Source organism: Rhinopithecus bieti, unplaced genomic scaffold, assembly GCF_001698545.2.
Source record: "Rhinopithecus bieti isolate Rb0 unplaced genomic scaffold, ASM169854v2 scaffold_3040, whole genome shotgun sequence".
NCBI classification, from domain to species: Eukaryota; Metazoa; Chordata; class Mammalia; order Primates; family Cercopithecidae; genus Rhinopithecus; species Rhinopithecus bieti.
The window spans coordinates 4,519,001-4,536,921 of NW_016804657.1; the positions used below are offsets into that span (position 1 = coordinate 4,519,001).

General features: G+C 46.8%; 1 protein-coding gene across 2 annotated transcripts in view; it reads right to left on the reverse strand.

Moving 5' to 3' along the window:
• Positions 1–2,730: 2,730 nt before the first annotated feature.
• The window catches only part of SYT6 (synaptotagmin 6), a 62,361-nt gene continuing 47,170 nt past the window's right edge, over positions 2,731–17,921 (reverse strand). Inside the window, exons 4-7 of one of the 2 annotated variants that reach the window (XM_017869593.1) lie at positions 15,378–15,498; positions 10,866–11,037; positions 9,585–9,735; positions 2,731–4,298 (exon numbers count right to left, since the gene is read on the reverse strand). In XM_017869593.1, the coding sequence (XP_017725082.1) occupies positions 4,227–4,298; positions 9,585–9,735; positions 10,866–11,037; positions 15,378–15,498 (516 nt within the window). In that variant the 3' untranslated portion in view covers positions 2,731–4,226. Of the gene's footprint in view, positions 4,299–5,972; positions 6,004–9,584; positions 9,736–10,865; positions 11,038–15,377; positions 15,499–17,921 lie in introns of those variants that run through there. The other variant, XM_017869592.1, reaches the window with a different exon arrangement.

Genomic DNA, 17,921 nt, shown 5'->3' on the forward strand with positions numbered 1-17,921 from the left:
TGGACCTACACTTGTGTGGGCCCTCAGTTTGCAATATGCCTCCTCCCCTCAACTTCCACACTTCCAAATCCCACTCAGCCTCAACGCCTAGATCAGAGCCACTTTGCACCTGAAGCTGCCACTCATTCTGCTGAGCTGGGATGTTCTTTCTTGGACCTCTATAGCCTTTTACTTCACCTCCGTAACTGCACTTCCGTTTTCTACCTTGAACTATCATTACTTAGTGTCATTGTACTAGACTAAAAGCTTTCTGTGGGCAAGTCGTTCGACAATGAATAGAACACATGGATGCCTGTGTTAGTTTTTCCGAATCCATCGTTCAGTAGCTGTCAGCCTCCACAGGCCTGTTTACATTCTATGTGGTCTTCCCAGGTGCTGCTAACTCAGTATTTCCAGTTCTTCTTTCCCTGGGGAACTCAAGCCCTCTTATGTTTTGTGAGACTCTATCAGCAGTTCTGGCAATGGACTGTGAAGAAAAGTGATGTGTTACTAGAGCATTTAGGCCAGTAGGAGACCTTTCCAAGTGCTTTTTTCCCTCATGGGTGGCAACTAGCAGTGTTTGAGATTTCAGTTGCTCTGTCCTCCTGAGTCCCCCTGAATAAATACGATGAGAAAACCTCCTAGCTGACCTGTGATAGATGAGCAAAGCTCCTAACTGACCTGTGATGGGCACCTATCATATGAGAAATAGGCCTTTGCTGTTTTCAGCTACTGCAATCTGCAGGTTGTAATTGCAGCATAGCCCGGCCCATACTAACATACACAATGACCCCTTTGGTTTGTCAGCTCTAGATGTGACCAGCACATTGCCTCATCCTTCTGGCTGCTGGGTGACCTGATGGGAAGCCACTGGCAAGGGGAGACTGCGTCTTCAGGCAGGGGAGTGCTGCTCTCAGCAGTTCAGCTCACTGGGCCTCTCATGGTGGAGCACCCCTCATTTAGATGCAGACGTGCAGGAATGGATGGTCCCTTCCACTCCCCAATCTACGGACTGCTCTCTAAATGAATTAAAAGCTGCAGGCGAGCAGAGAGATACTCTATTACATTAGAATGTTCTTTTTTTTTTTTTTTTTTTTTTTTTTTTTTTTTGAGGTTGCAATAGTATTTTCCCATGGCTTTGCCAAATTGTGTTTTACAATAGTTAGCAGAATTCCTCTGCTGGTGGGTGACAGCATCGTACTTCCCAGATGTGAGTGTGTGGCCCACTTCCCTAGGGGAGCTTCAGCATCTGCAGGGGCTGCTTGTTGAGCTGAACAGCTGAGGGAACAGCGGAGCCCTGTGTGCCAAATGATCTCCGAGCCACAAGCCTGACAAAACACAGGTGGATTCCAGCCTGATGGAGTACACAGGTATTCCTCGGGCAGAACAAAGAACAAACAAGCCCTTCTGCTCTACCTCTGTTAGAAGGGAAGTGGTTATCTATGTGAAGCAAAGATGGAAAAGAAAAGCTTTGCGATGTGCTGTGCATGTGCTGACTGCTAAACCCCAGGAACACAAAATGACAAGAGAAATGGGCAAGAGACAGAGATTTAATTGAATAAAAACTCCAGGCTGTGACAGGGGTGGGAAGACAAGAAGCAGTAATTAACAACATAATATTTTAAATGACGATGCAATTAATTAACGTCCTGGGTAAGTGCAGAGGGGGAGGAGGGCATCTTTCAGCCCAGAAACACTGCTAAATAAAGGAAAGGGAAAAGGGAACTTTCCATGTTTTTTTAAAAAAGCTATGTGCAAATGGCCCTTGTTATCACAACTTTTTCAAAGCTCACAGCAACAACCCGAGAGGTTTCTCCGGCCAGAGAAAGCCAACAAATGGACCAACTTTGTATTTCATTTTTTTCTCCTCTGTGAGGGAAGAGATACTGGGCTAGATAATGAAGTTGGCAGATGTTCAGGTCGCATTCATGATTCAGGTTGAAGACTAGTCTACCTTGAGGGTGCTGGGGGTGAGGCTGCAGGAGCTAAAAGCCTCCCTGGGGTGGGCTCCCAGGCCTGTAGGAATTGACCCAGACTGCCAGAGCAGCAGCGGTTGCCGTTGGCCAGGGTGGTGTGGGGTCTGGCTAGAATTTATTCAGAAGATGATTTTCTGAAACCATTGGGATGTTCACTCATGGGAGATAGCTGCTTCGATATAAGAGAAATGTCTCAGATGAGCAATACTATTGCAATTCACATTGATCACACTCCCTTCTCCAAGAGGTTAGAATGGGTTATCCTCACCTGCCTAAGGGTTTAATGATGACAGCTGGACATGCATTTTGAGTTCACTTCCAGAAGGGCCTTCTCACACTAATTTCTGGACTCCCTATGACCCAGGAAACTCAGTTGTCCCTTTGTAATTGCAAGGTCTACAGCATCTGATAGAAACGACTATCTTGATGGGGTCAGTCTAGAGTCAGAATCACAATGAAGTTTGTCGCCTGCTAGGAATCTTGTCATGACCTTGGGTTTTTTTCTCACTCTCAAGAGAACACCCAAATGCAGGACTGCCGGACCAGGAAGGCCTGTCAACCACAAGATATCTGGGGAGAAAAGTCATCTTTACACATGAGTCCCTAGCCTAAGGCTCAGTACAGGGTGGAGTTTAGGTTTATCTACATTTACTTTTCTAAGCAGAAAACTCCTTTTGCCACAATATCCTGTTAACTCATGCCCAACCTGGTCATTTTTAGGGCTAGAAGACACTATGCAGAGTTCTATCAGCAGAGAAATCTGACAACTTGGTTTAAAATGAGGGATACTTTATTGGTCGCTGCTCCTCTACCATGGAACGTATATAAAGAATAAGACACAGATGTGTGAACAGATTTTCTGTTCTTGATTTTCCACTGTTAAAAGAAGGGGTTCTTCAGCAGACTTGCCTCTTGCAAGTAGTACACACAGCTCTGGAAACTGGCATTGTGCTGCCACAAGTCAAAGTAGAAACTCACCTCCACGCGCTTACTGGGGTTGTACAAACTGAGATTGAGCAAATCAACCTGGTTTTAGGGGTTGGTGCGAAGAACACTATTAACAGAAATGTGCTATTACAACACAGAATAGTTCAAACCATTTTTTTTTTCCTAAATTGAGTTTGGCCTAAGGTAGGGATCTAAAGGAAACAAGAAACCCTCACAACCACGGAAACAAACAACACTGAAGTACTGAGTAATTTATAGAACTAAAGTTTAAGATGAATATTGTCCCAGAGCCAAAGGGGCTGAAATAGGCTTACGCTGACTCAGTTTCAATCAAAAAGGTACTCTTCATGGAAAGATGGACTCAAACTGCTACATGGATTTCAAAATTCCCCATCTGGAAAAGAACATTTAATCTAGGATTTTCTTTAATCTGTTTAGGCATTTTAAACAGCGACTTGATACTTCATGGAATTATAAAGCTATGTATAATGCAGAAATCATTCCAGAACACATGTGTCTCTCTTACTTTACAATGAAGGTTATTTCTGAGAACAAAGATCCTGTTTTCAAACAAATATGATCATTTACTGTGGCGCATCAGAAAACATATGGCGTGTTTAGTTTCGGCGGAATCATTCCTAAAGAAAGTGACTAAGTTCCCATGAAGAATCAAGATGTTTTCAATTCATGGGGAAAACCAGTGAGAAAGGGGAGCAAGGAATCCTGCACTTCAGCTGAAGGCTCACAAGCACCTCAGAGGTCTTGTGATTTCAACATGGGACTGATGGTCCCAACGCGGTTTCTGTCCCGCCAGCAAAGAGCTTCAAAGACTAGTAATTCGCCTCACAAAGGCTCTTCCATGGATTCACCTCATTCCTGCAGGGCACTGAAAATGCAACTGCAGTCCCACTGAGCTTCCTCGTTTTCCAGGGTTGTGGAGCTTGCTGGAGACACAGCATTTCAGAAACTCAATCCACCTCTTTCCAAAAAACTGTACATTGTATTTTCTAGAACCAACTTCTGGGCTTTCCACCCTTTGTCTTTTCCTACTCTTTTTTTTTTTTTTTTTTTTTCTTTTCTTAACAGTAGACCCATAAAAGTGAAAACCACAAAAACATCACCTTGGGAGACAGAAAAGACTAAGACAGATCTGACCACATGACAAGTGTCTCAGCCTTGACCTACACAGGAGCAGGTAAGACTCTGGAGTGACGGACGGCTGCCACTGCTGCCGCCACTGCGACTGCACAACACTGTTTAGACGGTTGAACAAGTGCAAAGAGAACATTGCTGAGTCCCATTTGTGTTATTTGGCCGCACAACTCATGGTGTCGGAGGTGGCTTCGGAGATGGGCACGAGCTCTCACTGTCAAAGCTAGCAGCTCGGCCCTGCCACTGTAAAGAGGAGAAAAGTCTGGTTATTAATTGCTAAAGAAATTTACATTTCAACTTGCAAAACTGAACTGGCCCAATGCACTGAATTCACCTTTCCCAGCTTCTCATAAGCTTTCTTGAATTTTGCTGTCAGCCATGCAAAAACATAAGGGAAACAGCTTAGAGCTTCTGGTTTGGAATACCTGATTTTCAAAAAGACCTACTGCAGAGATAATTAAAGCTTTCTTAACCGTGTGTGTGTGTGTGTGTGTGTGTGTGTGTGTGTGTGTGTGTGAATGAGGTGCTCTGACTGGACCATTTCTGTGCGCTTCAGCCATTTTTCACACTGAAAATCATATTATGTTAGCAGCGAAAGAGGCAGTGTGCAGAATATGTCCTTACTGCCAAGAACCCATGGTCATGCATTATTAGCAATTTGTCTGGGAACTGATAGTACAGCTAAAAATCTGATACTGCTTTAGCTTTGAGCTGTCTCTGGTCTTTATTCTTCCTATGGGCATTTGTACCTGACTTGTGGAGAGGTAGAGGCATGAGCAGACCCTTCTGGGCTTCTGTAACCCCTTTTTCCTCCCCAGCTCTCCTAGCTCAAAGACTGCCTTCTATCAGCCAGACTCTAACCCTTCTGTGAAAGGGGTGATGTAATGAGGCGTAATGGAGTGAAGGAGAGGGCTGAGGCTGGCTGGACTTGAGCCATTCGATCCTTCTTTAACCAGTCATTGTTGCAGCAGTCATAACCGCAGCAATGTTTACTGAGCAAGGATCTGACCCCATGAATATTCTGGACCTGCCTGAGGGCTGTATATTAATAACTTCAAAGTGAGTCAGTGTCCACTGCTCACCCATCCTTGGAGTGGATTGCAGAGACCCAGTACTCTCCTGGGTGTCTGCAGGGACAGAGCTCCAGAGATAAGAGGTTGGTAGGTAGTCAAGATGGCCTTCTTGACCTGGAAGTGCAGCCCCCCTTCTGCTTCTCATGAGTGTTGAGGGTCTCCACTGTGGAGTAACGGGGCTGAGCGGAAGCTGCAACTATGCATCTGTGCACACATGGAGGTTTGGGGTCAGGGGAGGATGTGATTCTCCCTCAATACAGTCTTTTCTAGAAGGGCTGAGCCACCTGAGGAATAGATCACTTTCTATCCAGCATCACCTATGGAGTAGATGGGAAACCCACGAAGTTGAGGAAGGACCCAGACCTACTAAACTACTTTAATGCTTTCAGTTCTAAGGAAAGCTTCTGTTACCATTCTCTGGGCTCGGTTCTTCATGGGCTTCTTAGGACTCCCTGTGCAGGCCAACTGAAGATCTTTGTGACTAACCAAGGGCCAGACAATCAGGTACCGATGACCACCATTATGTGACCTAGACCTAAGCAATCTTAGCATGTCAGCGCTGGAGGCAGCCTTGGAAGCTGATCCAGTCTAACCTTGTTCTTGCAAATAAGAAAACGAAGTCAGAGAAGTCAAGACACAGCTGGCTAGGAGCAAAGCCAGGACCCGAAACCAGGTCTCCTAACACCCAACTAAGTGTTGTTTCCACTCCATCCTGCTGGTATCTCAGCATTTGGCCGCACTAGGGGAGGAAGGAGACAAAAGATAATAAGCAACCTAACGTCTTTGGGTCCACACCAGGTACTTACTCCTAACTCCAGGTGGCAGTCTCTCTGCTTGCAGCATCCACTTGAATGAAATCACAACCGAGGGTTTCCCTGGTGAAATATTTTAGATAAATAAATGCCTGGTTGTTGAGCCCACTGTGGCTTCTGACTCAAGTGTTTCTTAACCAGAAGGTGACAACAGATGATTACTAATGCTCTCATTTAACAGACCTTCATTTTAGGAGTTCTACTTTTCTGTTACAACCTTTACTGTTGGTGAAAGGTACATTATAATCACTGGCTTCTTCCCTGGGTAAGCATGCCACTTACACAACCTGACTGATAGGCCAGGTCAGAGGAGAAAACATAAAAGGGCTTCATAGAGTGTCTTTCTTCCTTTATGTAGCAGCCCAAAGAGTGGTCGCAGGGAGCATAACTGTTTATCCAGAACAAATGAAGAAGGAACACTGGCTCCCCTGCTAGTCCGAGTTTTCCTACGAAGATAAACAAAGGAAGGAGATGGGGTTTGTGGACAACGGGAAGGCAAATGATTCCAGGAGGCTTACAGTGGCTCTGAAATAGCAGCATACCTGTCCCCAGCACACAGGGAGATTATTGTTTCAGAATGCCTGTGTTCTAGTAAGGTCTTTTTTTACTCTGAAATGGGTCACGTTCCAATGGAGATTTAACATCTCTGGCAGATGATCTGAACCTGGCCCTCCATAATAAAATGCCTTGGTGAAGAGTGCTGGTCAGCCCTGTGATGACACGTGGCTCTGGGCTGAAAGGGAAGGGGGCAGGTGCCGCAGCTGGGAAAGGCCACTTGTGATGGCTCAATGAATTTTTATTCATGAAAGAATCCCAGCAGGGAAAGACACCTTTTCAGTTAATTTGTTCCCCTCAGCCTTATTTTGAGCCCCAAACAAGTGAGCAAGTATGATGCCCTCTGTTCTCATTAATAAAAAAGAAATGATCACAGCACTTGAAAATCCCTTAAGAAAGGTGCAAGATAAACACAGAGCGCTTTGCAGATATGATGCCATTTATCTTCCCGGGAGCTGGAGGAGATTTCTTTGTGATTATACAAATGGGAGATACAAGTTTCAGGAGCAAAGCTCTTGCTCAATATCCAGAACAGGAATGAAAAGAAGGCACGATGTGAGCTCTGAGGATGAGCGGGAGGATTGCCTCCAAGCACAATGCATTGCACCGGTGGACACAAGGTGCTTACTTAATGTCAGCCCTGTGGGGGTTTGCATGCATTTTAATAAAGATGTTTAAAATGTGGGCGCTAAATGTGTCGGCAACAATTTTAAATAAATGTGAACTATTGAAATTTCAGGTTGCCGAGACAAGTGTCATTTTCAGCTTCTTGATACAGAGAATGATCAGCTGAGCAGAAAATGGTGGGATCATGCATGGGGGAGGGGGCATTCCTGGGAGCTTGGCCTGCGAGGTCAAGCAAAAAGTAAACCCAAAGCATATCACTTTATTCTCTTTTTGTTTTCCATATACTGTTACTTTCCCTTTACTGTCTCATCAAATATTCATTTTCAAGGGCTTGATTCTACTTTATCTTTCTTTTGTAGTCTGAACCAGTGAGTCGGAGTTCTCAAAGAAATAGGGACTTGGAATCAATTATTTGGCTTAATTAGGTTGTATTCATCATGAAGGAGAGTGATTCTGGAGGCAAGTCCTAGCTCCTCCGTGGTACTCAACACCCCACCCCCAGCTGTAGCCGCTGCTCTGTCATTTTCCATTTTCCACAGGCAGGCTCAGCCTGGTAACAGGGATGGGTTATTGCGGACTCAAGATTAGAAAGGCAGTCACAGTACAAGATGGCGGCTTATGGGCCCAGTCATAGTTTAGGGTCAGAGTTTCCTAGAAAAACAAAGATGGGAAGGGCTTATCCCCTCATTTTACCCAGGAACCCCAAGACCAGAGTGGGGCAGTGAGTTTTCTAAGGCCCTACAGCCGAGCAGAGACCTCTTAGCTCTCATTCCATGCCCTCCCGCTAAGCCACCCTAAACAGTTTAGTATACTTGTTCTATTCTTAAATATCTCCAAAGGATGATAAGCGGGGGAGGAGGAGTGGTGTGGTGGATGGGGCTGTCATGACCTCTGCCTGGGTTGAACTAGCACAGCCTCCAGTGAGGTGCTGGATGCTATCTGCAGGTTGTCTAGCATTCTGCCCAGCAACGCCTCCTGTATTGTGGGTTCCTCACCCACACTCTGCAGAAAGGGCTTTCTGGAAAAGAGGGGCAGGGGCTCCCCTGGGGGAACTGAGAGCCGAGGGACTGGCCTCACTCATTAAAGGTCCACAGCTATGGAAAAATCAAGTCGCCTACAAGATAGAAATATGAGGTCTCAACTGCCAGACACTGCTTCTTAATACCCCTTGATGCCACCTCAAAGGTCACAGGGCAGGAGCTACACAGAGCACACACCACCTGTCTGGGGAGGTGAATCAATTAGCCTGCCCCCTCAACAACCGAGGTCCCTATCACCCATGTTTCCACGGGTCCAATCCCCTTGGCTCTCAGGCTCTCCTGAGACATTCACCCTGCCAGAAACAGCTAGAAATGGGCTTGTCCTCCATGAGAGGGCAGAGAGCCGGTGGGTTCTCTGGGTTTGCCGACCTGACTTCTCTGCATCATAGAGTGTGGGGAGGGGATGACTCTGTTTTGAAGGTGACTCCGATTTTAAGCTGAGGGGCCATGCAGTGAAAAGGATAAAGCTTTATTTTGTATTAGTAGAATTTCCAATTTATACAGCTCTCTAGACTTGTTAGGTTTGAAGCCTGTTAAGATGACAGAATATTCACCCAGCTGTCTAGGATACAGACCAAGGCACGAGATATTGTGAATGAGGTTTAAGCCTTGTTTGGTCACCCACACTTCCAGTCTATTTGAGAAAAAGCAGGCCTGGGGACCACCAGGGTGATAGAATACAGGATCCTAAGTCAGTGGGATTCAGTGGAGGGTGGAGAAGTTTGCAGATATCACTCAAAGGGATATTTTCTTTGCAATTGAGGGAGAAGTGACAGGGTCAAGATTATACAGTAAGTCAGGAGGGACCAAGATTAGAGCCCAAGTCTCGGGACTCCCAGCCCAGTGCTCTCTCCATTATGTCTCTGTTAGAACCCAACGCAACCCAGCTCCACAGCTTTAGCCAGAAAGCCTGACACCTTGAGGTCATGCTCCCTTCCCCAACAAGGGCGAGAACCAACATTCATAAGAGGAGGAATCTGCTCTTTGGCATCTCCATCCAAGCAGTGAAAACTGCCAAGTGACTGTCTCGCTTGAGCCTCAGGGAACTTACTGTTCTGACAGGGGTAGAATGTCTTGCCAAGCTGTGATCTCACCCGCTTGGGGCTTTCTCCTAAAGGACCAACTTGGCCAAGGGCTTTGTGAAAGCATTTCAGGCCTGGCACAGTGGTCTGCTGGGACGTCTTCTTCAAAGTTCTTGCTTTCCATTAAGAACTCAGTGTTGCTTTCAAAATGCCCAACACCAGAGGCTTTGTGTCAGTGGCCTCCACCTTTTTCCTCTGTTTCCTTTCAGCCTATTACACACCCTGTAAGAAGCATGTGGCCCCCATGCCCACCTTTCCACAAAAGGCTGAAGCCGACTGCCATTCTCCAGCCCACACTGCCATGCAGCAAACATGCCAAGGGCCAGGCGACCTCACCCACCTCTTTGAAGGATTTCTTTACCTCCACCAAGGAGTGCCAGTGTGCGATGGGCTTCCGGGGGTATGCCAGCATCTCGTTCCAGTGGTCCCTACCCAGGCCTTCGGCATTGATCCCTACACGACAGACTCCTATGATCTCATTGTGGCCCACTCTGAGGGAGAAACAAAAGTCCCAGCATTGGCTACCAGACATGCCCTCAGAAAAGGAGGTCCTGTGCGGGTGGGCGGGCATGGTAGGACTCTGCCCGATGGGTCTAACTTAGAACTCTGAGCTCTGGAAACAGATGCTTGGCAGGGCTTCTGGGTGTCAGTGGCAGTGAAGCCTTTGCCTAGTCCCCTTCAGTGGACACTGGACACAGGCAGATAAGCAAAGGTTATAAACTTGTTTGGAATCTCAAGAAATGGTGGGCAGATAGCCTGAGTTTGGGAGGTGAGAGAGTCTAAGTCTCTTCACTTATTTGACCCCGCCAACACATTACAACCTCACTGAGACATCAGTATTTGCAAATAATTCGACAGTCTCTGAGCACCATTTCTCTAAAACCCCTGTGGCTGGAATGTGATTTATTCACTCGGTAAGAACATCAATTATCCCTTAAATATGTTCGTCAATACTATGCCTGAGAACTTGGGCTAAAAGTCCTGTATTGAGGCTTTATTGCATGGTTTCTTTCTCCTTTAGCTAAAGTGACAACTGGAGAGAAGGAGTTGTAGGGGCTGGGGTAGTTGAGAAATGTTTTTGAGCCAGCCTAGATGGAAAAGCAGGGGGTGTGGAAGGGAAGAAAAATATCTGAGAGAGGGGAGATCCGACTGGATGGATATGCTGGTTCCAGATTAGGGAAGGCCGTGAGAGTCCAAGGGAAAAGCCTGGATCACAGGAGCCACTGATGGTTCTTGAGAAGGGTGGGTCCAGCCATCCCAGGGTGACAGTAGTAGCAACAGCAGAAATAGAGAGGATAGAGGGGCATTTCAAAGGCCAGATAACAGGACTTGGTGCCAGATGGAAGAATGGGAATAGCAAGGGGTGAATTCAGGGAAACTGATGGATAGAGCTGCCCTTGATGGAAATAGGCCAGTTGGGAAAAGAACTTTGAACCTTTGCTAAGGGAGAATCCATGCTCTTCCTCAAACTCCTGTACCCTTCTTGGGTACAGATAGAGTTGAGGCCTGAACCCCGAAGCTTGAGCCCTGAATCACAAGGTCTCTAAGGTCAAGGAGCCCTGTGCTGGTGCTGGAGTGGGAGTGAGGGGTGGAATCACATCCTTCTGGGACGCCCACCTACCGATCATAGTCCATGACTGAGATGAGCAGGCTGACTTGATCCATGTTTTCCGGGGGAATGTCAAAGATGATGGCCTCATTGTAGACAGGATTGAGAGTGTTTTTCTTTATGGTTGTTTTCTTCTTCTTCAGCCTCCGCCCATCACAAAGCAGGGACACTTTGACATAGGGATCTGTGCCAATGGGGACAGAGGAAAGGGAATGGAGTGTGTTAACAGATGTCTGCAAACATCATTTGCAGCAAAGGGACTGAAGCCCTAGACCTACTGCTGCTCATCAGATGGTATCAGTGGGTTGTTAAAATAATTAAACCACCTTGTATTTATGTAGCACACCTGTCTCTGAGGACGCTCTGTGCTTAATAAATGCAGAGCCTTTAGCTACCTCAGTATTCTTGGGAGAGCACCTAAAGGACTTTTACTAATGGGGAAGCTGGCCCCAAATCAGACATGGCACCTGCCGATGGGTATGCAGTTCACAGCCCTAAATCTCAGCTTGTCAATCACTGGCTGACTCAAAAGGGTGATGAGGCTGAACAATGACACTATTTCTTTCACCTATGAGGAGTGCTTTTCCTTGAGTGGCTTTTTTGTTTTTTCAGAATTATAAACCAAAGGATAAAGGTTTAGGGGCGGGGTAAAAATAGGACTCAACAATGGCCAAGGAGACACAATGTGTCAGAGTGAAATGAACAGCAACAATCACGATGCTGTTCATGTCCTCCCCACCTGAGAACATAATTTTGGGTCCCATTGTCTCAATAATCTCATTTCCATTTGGCATCTAGAAGGCGGGAAGTGGCCCTGCTCTCTGCTTCCCTGGAAGCCGTTTCCTGCCCACTTCTGGGCAGTGGAGGAGGAGGGAGCTGTGGCCCGGGGAGACTCAGGGCAGCTGGTTGACATTTCCTTTCTCAGTGGGATCTTGGATTCTCTCCATCCTGCAAAGAGATGCTTTTATTGAACTTCCATGTGCCTCCCATCTTTTTGTTTTCTTTAGTTTTCTGAATGGGTATTTCATGGCCATCTTTCTACCCTGAAATTTTCTACTCACCCAAGCGAAGTGATACCTATTGTATCTCATAGCGCAGGTGTCTCGGTCACCATCAAAGTTGTTATTTATGCTGCACAGCTCAAGAAATGGGAGGGCGGCTCACAGGTAATAATAGCTTTCGAGACACTGATGTGCTGAGACACCTTGTTGCCCAGAAGCCAGGGCTCCTGTGAATCTGTCAGGAGGTGCCAGCCAAGCAGATGCTTCCCAGCTCTGTGATTCATAGGCATGTGGTTCTATCTCCTGGACACTGAGCACCCACTAGGGCCCTGTACTCCCTGGCATCATTCAGATGGCAGATGAGGCACACATCCATGGTGGAAACGAGGAAGAACTGTGACACCTGATCAGAAACCCCAAGCCTGAAAGGCATTTCTGTAGACACCTAAATGAGCTGCCAACTAATCCATGTGGCAGCAGTAGCTATGCCTTAACTGTGGGGATATGAGGTTGGGTTGATGGGGAGACCATGAGGTGTTTAATCAACCTGCTTCTTTAACTATACATTTGAAAGGATCCTCTCTCAGGGATTTTCAGTATAAAGGAAGTGAGAGTTTTGAGAACTGGCATGAGGCTCTGCTTTCCACAGATTCCATTCTCTGTGGATATGCCCCAGGACATTATTCAGGTTCAGGTAGACAGATGGGCAGAGCTAGCCCCAAGACCTGTCTTTAACACAGCAGCTTGCAAGTTCCATAAGGATGTATCTTGCCTTGCAAAGTGGCTGCAGACTTGAGGTTGCTCAGGTGCTGCCTCATTCCCTGCTCTACCTATTTCCATACATTCCCACATCAGAGCAGATTTCCATATCGTGAGGCTTGGAAAAATAGAGGCAGAGCCACTTGTCCCATGGGCCACTGAGCAAATGCCTTAGCAAACTTCCCCAACTCTGTTCACCCCTACAAGGCATATCCATTTTTTTAAGAGACAGGGTCTTGCTGTTTTGCCTAGACTGGTCTTCAACTCCTGGGCTCAAGTGATTCTTCCACCTAAGCCTCCTGAGTAGCTGGGATTACAAGCATGAGCCACTGTGCCTGGCTGATAGGAAATTTGTAAAATTCAGCGTACATATTTCCCTTGCAGGAACCCACACTTTCACCAGCATCCATGAAGCCAAGCAGACAGATGACCATTCCCTAGGCTTTTCTGGGGCAAAATCCATGGTTTCTAGTGAAATGGTGGCCCCAGATGATCTTGGAGGTCCTTTCCTCTCTAACAGCCTATGATGCTCTATGCAGCTGAGGGAGGGGACACAAAGACCAGCAATGTATTTCAGCCTCATTGTCATGGGAGCCATCAAAATTCAGCATTTAGAATGCACTCACCACCCCTTTGTAGCATACTGGTCCTTATTATTATTTTGTGCTATTTTTAGTGTCATGGTTCTAGCAGATAGGCTTTGAGAATTGATTCAGGGCTAGTTTAGATCATGGAGAACAGGAAGATCCTGGGTTTTAGACGTCAATGCCACACAATTCAAGAATAGGCAATTAATAAGCTCCATTCACTCCCCAGCTTAGTTCAACATCAAATAAGTCTGGGCTGAGGGCAACCTCAAACTCATCCTCAAGAACAGGAGATCTAGTTCGAGAGGCTCCTAGCCAGTACACCCCCACTACTTCACCCTTGGACCAGGTTCCTAATGCTGTAAATTCAACCATCCATTCTTTCAATATCTATTTATTGAATGCTTACTGTGTTTTATCCACTGTTCCAGATACTTGCTTACATCAATGAACAAAATAGACAGAAACCTGTAATGAAAAGAGGACCCCTGGATCTTCAGAATCAAGTCAAGGTTTAATAACAGGCTCCAAACCCAGGTCGAAAAGAGGGGCAATTGTGAAAGGGAGGTTAGAAATTAGCATGAAAAAAATCTCACACCCCAAACTCTCTGATTCAGAGCAGCTTTTGTGATGACCTCAGCAGCTTCACCATAGGCTTTCTCTCCAGCACATCAATTCAATTATGCCAGAGAAAAGAGAGTGTGGGGACTTAGGCAGCAAAATCCTATTTCCCTCAGCAGCCTTGAGAGTCTTCAGTGAATTTTCTTCCCTGTTATGCACTTATTTTGGTATTAAAATGAAATCTACATTGGCTGTACTTTAGGGGAAGCTGACTTGCTGCTGCCTAAGCTTTTCCCAGGCCAGAAGAGGTCCGTTAATCTCTTCCCCACGTCCTGATGTGTGTGGGAAGTTCTGAGGGACTCAGAGCTGCAACAAACACATGTTACTCTAGGGTTTCCTGACCACCTTGTCCTGAAACTTCGGTTTTCAAGGCCTGATACCTCCTCTTCTTCCAGCTGCACCAGGTTACATCTGAGCCCAGGTGTTTTTGGCTCAGCCATCACCTCTTTCCAGCAACTGATTATACCCAAGACTCAAGCTACTCCTCTATTATTTCCAAACTCAAATACCTTCTTCCACAACTTAGGGGTTTTTCAGCAAATAAATAAAGAATACAAAGCAAATATGAGGAAAACTCTTTAATATATTCCCAGCTAAGTTCAGAAGCACCTCCTGAGTGGTTTTACGTTGGTAATCTGAATCATTGAGAGTCTCCTGAGCAGGAGGGCAGGGGATCTAGGGAAACAAACTGAGCTTTTTTCCACATTTGCAATTCTGAGTGCAGCCCAGACTGAGAGGCTTCACCCCATTTCACTCCTCAGAGCAGTCTGAGCTGATGAGGGAAGGAGGCTCCCAAGACTCAAGTTACTCCTCTGTTGTTTCCAAACTCAAATACCTCCTTCCACAACTTGTAGAATTGTAGGGGAAGACTCAAACCTCTGAAATTACGTCCATCCTGCAGGTTGCTGTGCAGCCGCCCCCAAACAAGCATTTCCTCTGTCACTAGAATAGGACTATATTTCTATGTTCCTGCTGTACCTAGCAGCTTTCTTGGTGCTGAGGCTGAGGCCAGGAGGCCTGCAGCAAAGCCTCAAATACAAATGCATTTTGCTTTTCAGTGGATTTGTTTCCTTGGCTCAGTGCACAGAATTGCTGCCATAAGCCTTCACAGACCGGCAAACATTTACACACTCAAACTTGACATAACCCTTCCGGAAGTCCTGGGGCCTCATATAAATAAGAAAACTTATCCTTAATTTTTTAATCCTGTATATTTACTTCTTATGATCTCCCTCTTCTAAGAGAAAGAATGACAGCAATAGATGATATCTACCGAGTGCTTATATGTGCAAGGCACCATTCTGAACATTTACATGAATTAACTCATTTCTCCTGAAAGCAGCCCATATAAGATATTATTATTCGCACTTTTCAGACTAGAAAACCAAAGCATTTACACAGCAAAGAAGTGGCAGAACTGGAGTTCGAATCCAAGCAGTTTGCGTCCAGAGCTGGTGCTTCTAAGAATGCTGACAATTCTTTCCCCTTCTCCCTGAGCACCCTTCCAAATCCTAATGTCTGGGCTGCTGGCAGGCCACTCGGGTTAAGAGAAGTACCTGAATAGCCTGTGATGTCCATCGCCTTGAGGTTCCGACACTTAATCACCGTGAGGGTGAGCCTGCCTGCTGTGGGCAGGTAGCAAAGGGAGAACATGATCTCTCCCAAGTCCACGCTTTCCTGCAAAGAAGCAGACAAGAGGGCAAATGAGGGGCTTGCAGACCACCGGCCTCATGTCCTGTGCAGCATCTGTTGGGGCTCTCTGGGGTCAGAAGGAGGCTCTTGGAGACACAGTGCTCTGTTTTTAAGACTAAGGGACTGGCCTCCTTGCTGCGAGTAACTGGGTATAAAAGGCAATGGAAACAATATTGCCTCTTCAGTACAATTTGCCCCTTCCAACATTCCCTCTCAATATCAACCACATTCTGACCCTGGTCCTTGCAATTCTGCCTTTGGCCTGACTTGCTCTCCATGTGCCCCTTGGCTTCAGCCTCCAACCACCAGCCCCTTTATGGCCTCTTTCTGTTCTCCTCCAGCTCACCCTTCTCAGTCACTGACCCCCTTGACTTCCTGCCCATCCAGGCATGTGGTCATGACAGTCTCCTGGACAAGACACATGCTCTAGCCTTCAGGTGTCCCGTCTCCCAGCAGGTCCATGATTCTTTTCTGCTTCTGCCCCTCAGTGTAGTAATTCTTTGTCAATCACAGCCAACCAAGGAGGCAAACACCTGGCACCCCATCTGATGGCAAGTGTTTGATGCTAGGCCTCAGGTCCACTTTCTGTTTTCTCCTTAAATGTGGTCATCCTTTAAAAATAAACCCAGCACAGAGCACATGCCCTGCTGCCTCTCCTGCCCCTAGAATCATCATGGCCAGGGATTCCTGGGAATTTCTGAGAGAATAGGAAAACCTCAAAGACAGTAAGCACACCCATGTGTGGCATTAAACAGTGCCTTGCCAGGTTGCTTCCTCCATTTGATGAAGGAGGGCGCTGTCATGGTGAAGCCTCCTCCCGCAGGTTTGAGGAGGAGCTCCAAGATATGGAGATGTTTTCTCTCATAGGGCTCCCAGAGTCAGGTTTGAGGAGGAAGAGGTCAGGGTTTGGGGTGATTTCAGATGAGGCCATCCATCCACCCATCCATCCATCCATCCATCCATCCATCCACCCATCCATCCATCCATCCATCCATCCATCCATCCATCCACCCATCCATCCATCTATCCATCCATCCATCCATTCAGTAATTCAGTCAGTCAACAAATACTTATTGATCACCTACTATGTGCTAAGTGTTGATCTGAGTGCTAAGGATAGAGGAGAGAACAAAATAGACAAAAATCCCTGCCTTCATGGAACTTAAAAAATACATTTCAACTTAAAAAAATAATTTCAACTTTTATTTTAGATTCAGATTCAGAGGGTACATGTACAGGTTTGTAACATGGGTATACTGCGTGATGCTGAGGTTTGGGGTACAGATGATCCTGCCACCCAGGTAGTGAGCATAGGACCCAACAGTTAGTTTTTCAAACCTTGCCCCCTCCCTCCCTCCCGACTCTAGTAGTCCCCAGTGTTTACTGTTGTCATCTTTACAAGTGGAGCTTACATTTTATTAGGGCAAAGGACAATAAAAGAGGTAAGTACATAAGTTAGTCAAAAGTATCAAGGAGAACAAAAGGCAGAGAAGGGGAATATAAAATGTCCAGCAGGAGGCTATAGTTGTTGAACTTTTAGCCAGAGAAGGCCTCTCTAAGGAGGTAATGGCTTCTGGGAAAGAGAAGAGTTGAGGGTGACACCACGGTTTTTGTCCATTCTCCTTGCAAAGAGCCACCCTCTCCTGGAGACTCCGACAGCCCTGGTCCCCCCTGGAGAATAAGCCAAGGCCCTCTCTCCCCTATCTCCAGAGCCTGCACTCACCACACTGTCCTCTAGACAGCCCTGACCCCCCCCCCCCCGCTTTCCTAGCCCTAGATTTGTCTTTTTGTCCACATCCCCGAAATAAAGTCACCCCCCAAACCAAATTCTAGGAACAGCAGAAGGTGAATACCCCCAGCTTCCCAGGAAGGGCCTGGCTGGGGCCAGGGCTGGGCACACTGTGGAGACAGCCACCCCTCCTGCACACAGAACCCCGTGGCCTCCACAGAGCCAGCCATCCCACACCAGCCCCTGTGGAGCGCCTCCATGAAGATCACTTCCATCTGTGAGGCCCTCAGCAACTCTGTGAGGCAGGCTTGTTGGCATTTTCCCCTCCATTTCACAGACGAAGAACTTGCTCAGGTTTATAAGCCTTGCCAGCTGCCTGGACTCGTGACTCTCGGGAGAGTGGTCCTTGCACTCCACTTTTGAGCAATGCCCTTCCAGCTCACCTAGGAAGCTGCTCAAGGGAACCCTCACACTTCTGCACCTTGGCGTACACTCCATCCACTTGTTCATTTGTGTTTCCATTCATATTTACAGAGTGCCTGCCAGAGGCACCATGCTTTGTGGAGAGTATGCAGTCCCCACTCTCGAAATGTAGATGGTCTAGTGGGGCTTAACCAGTTAAAAGAAGGTGCTGGAGTCCCCATCTCACTCAGGTGCATCTCCTGGCTCCCTAGACCCA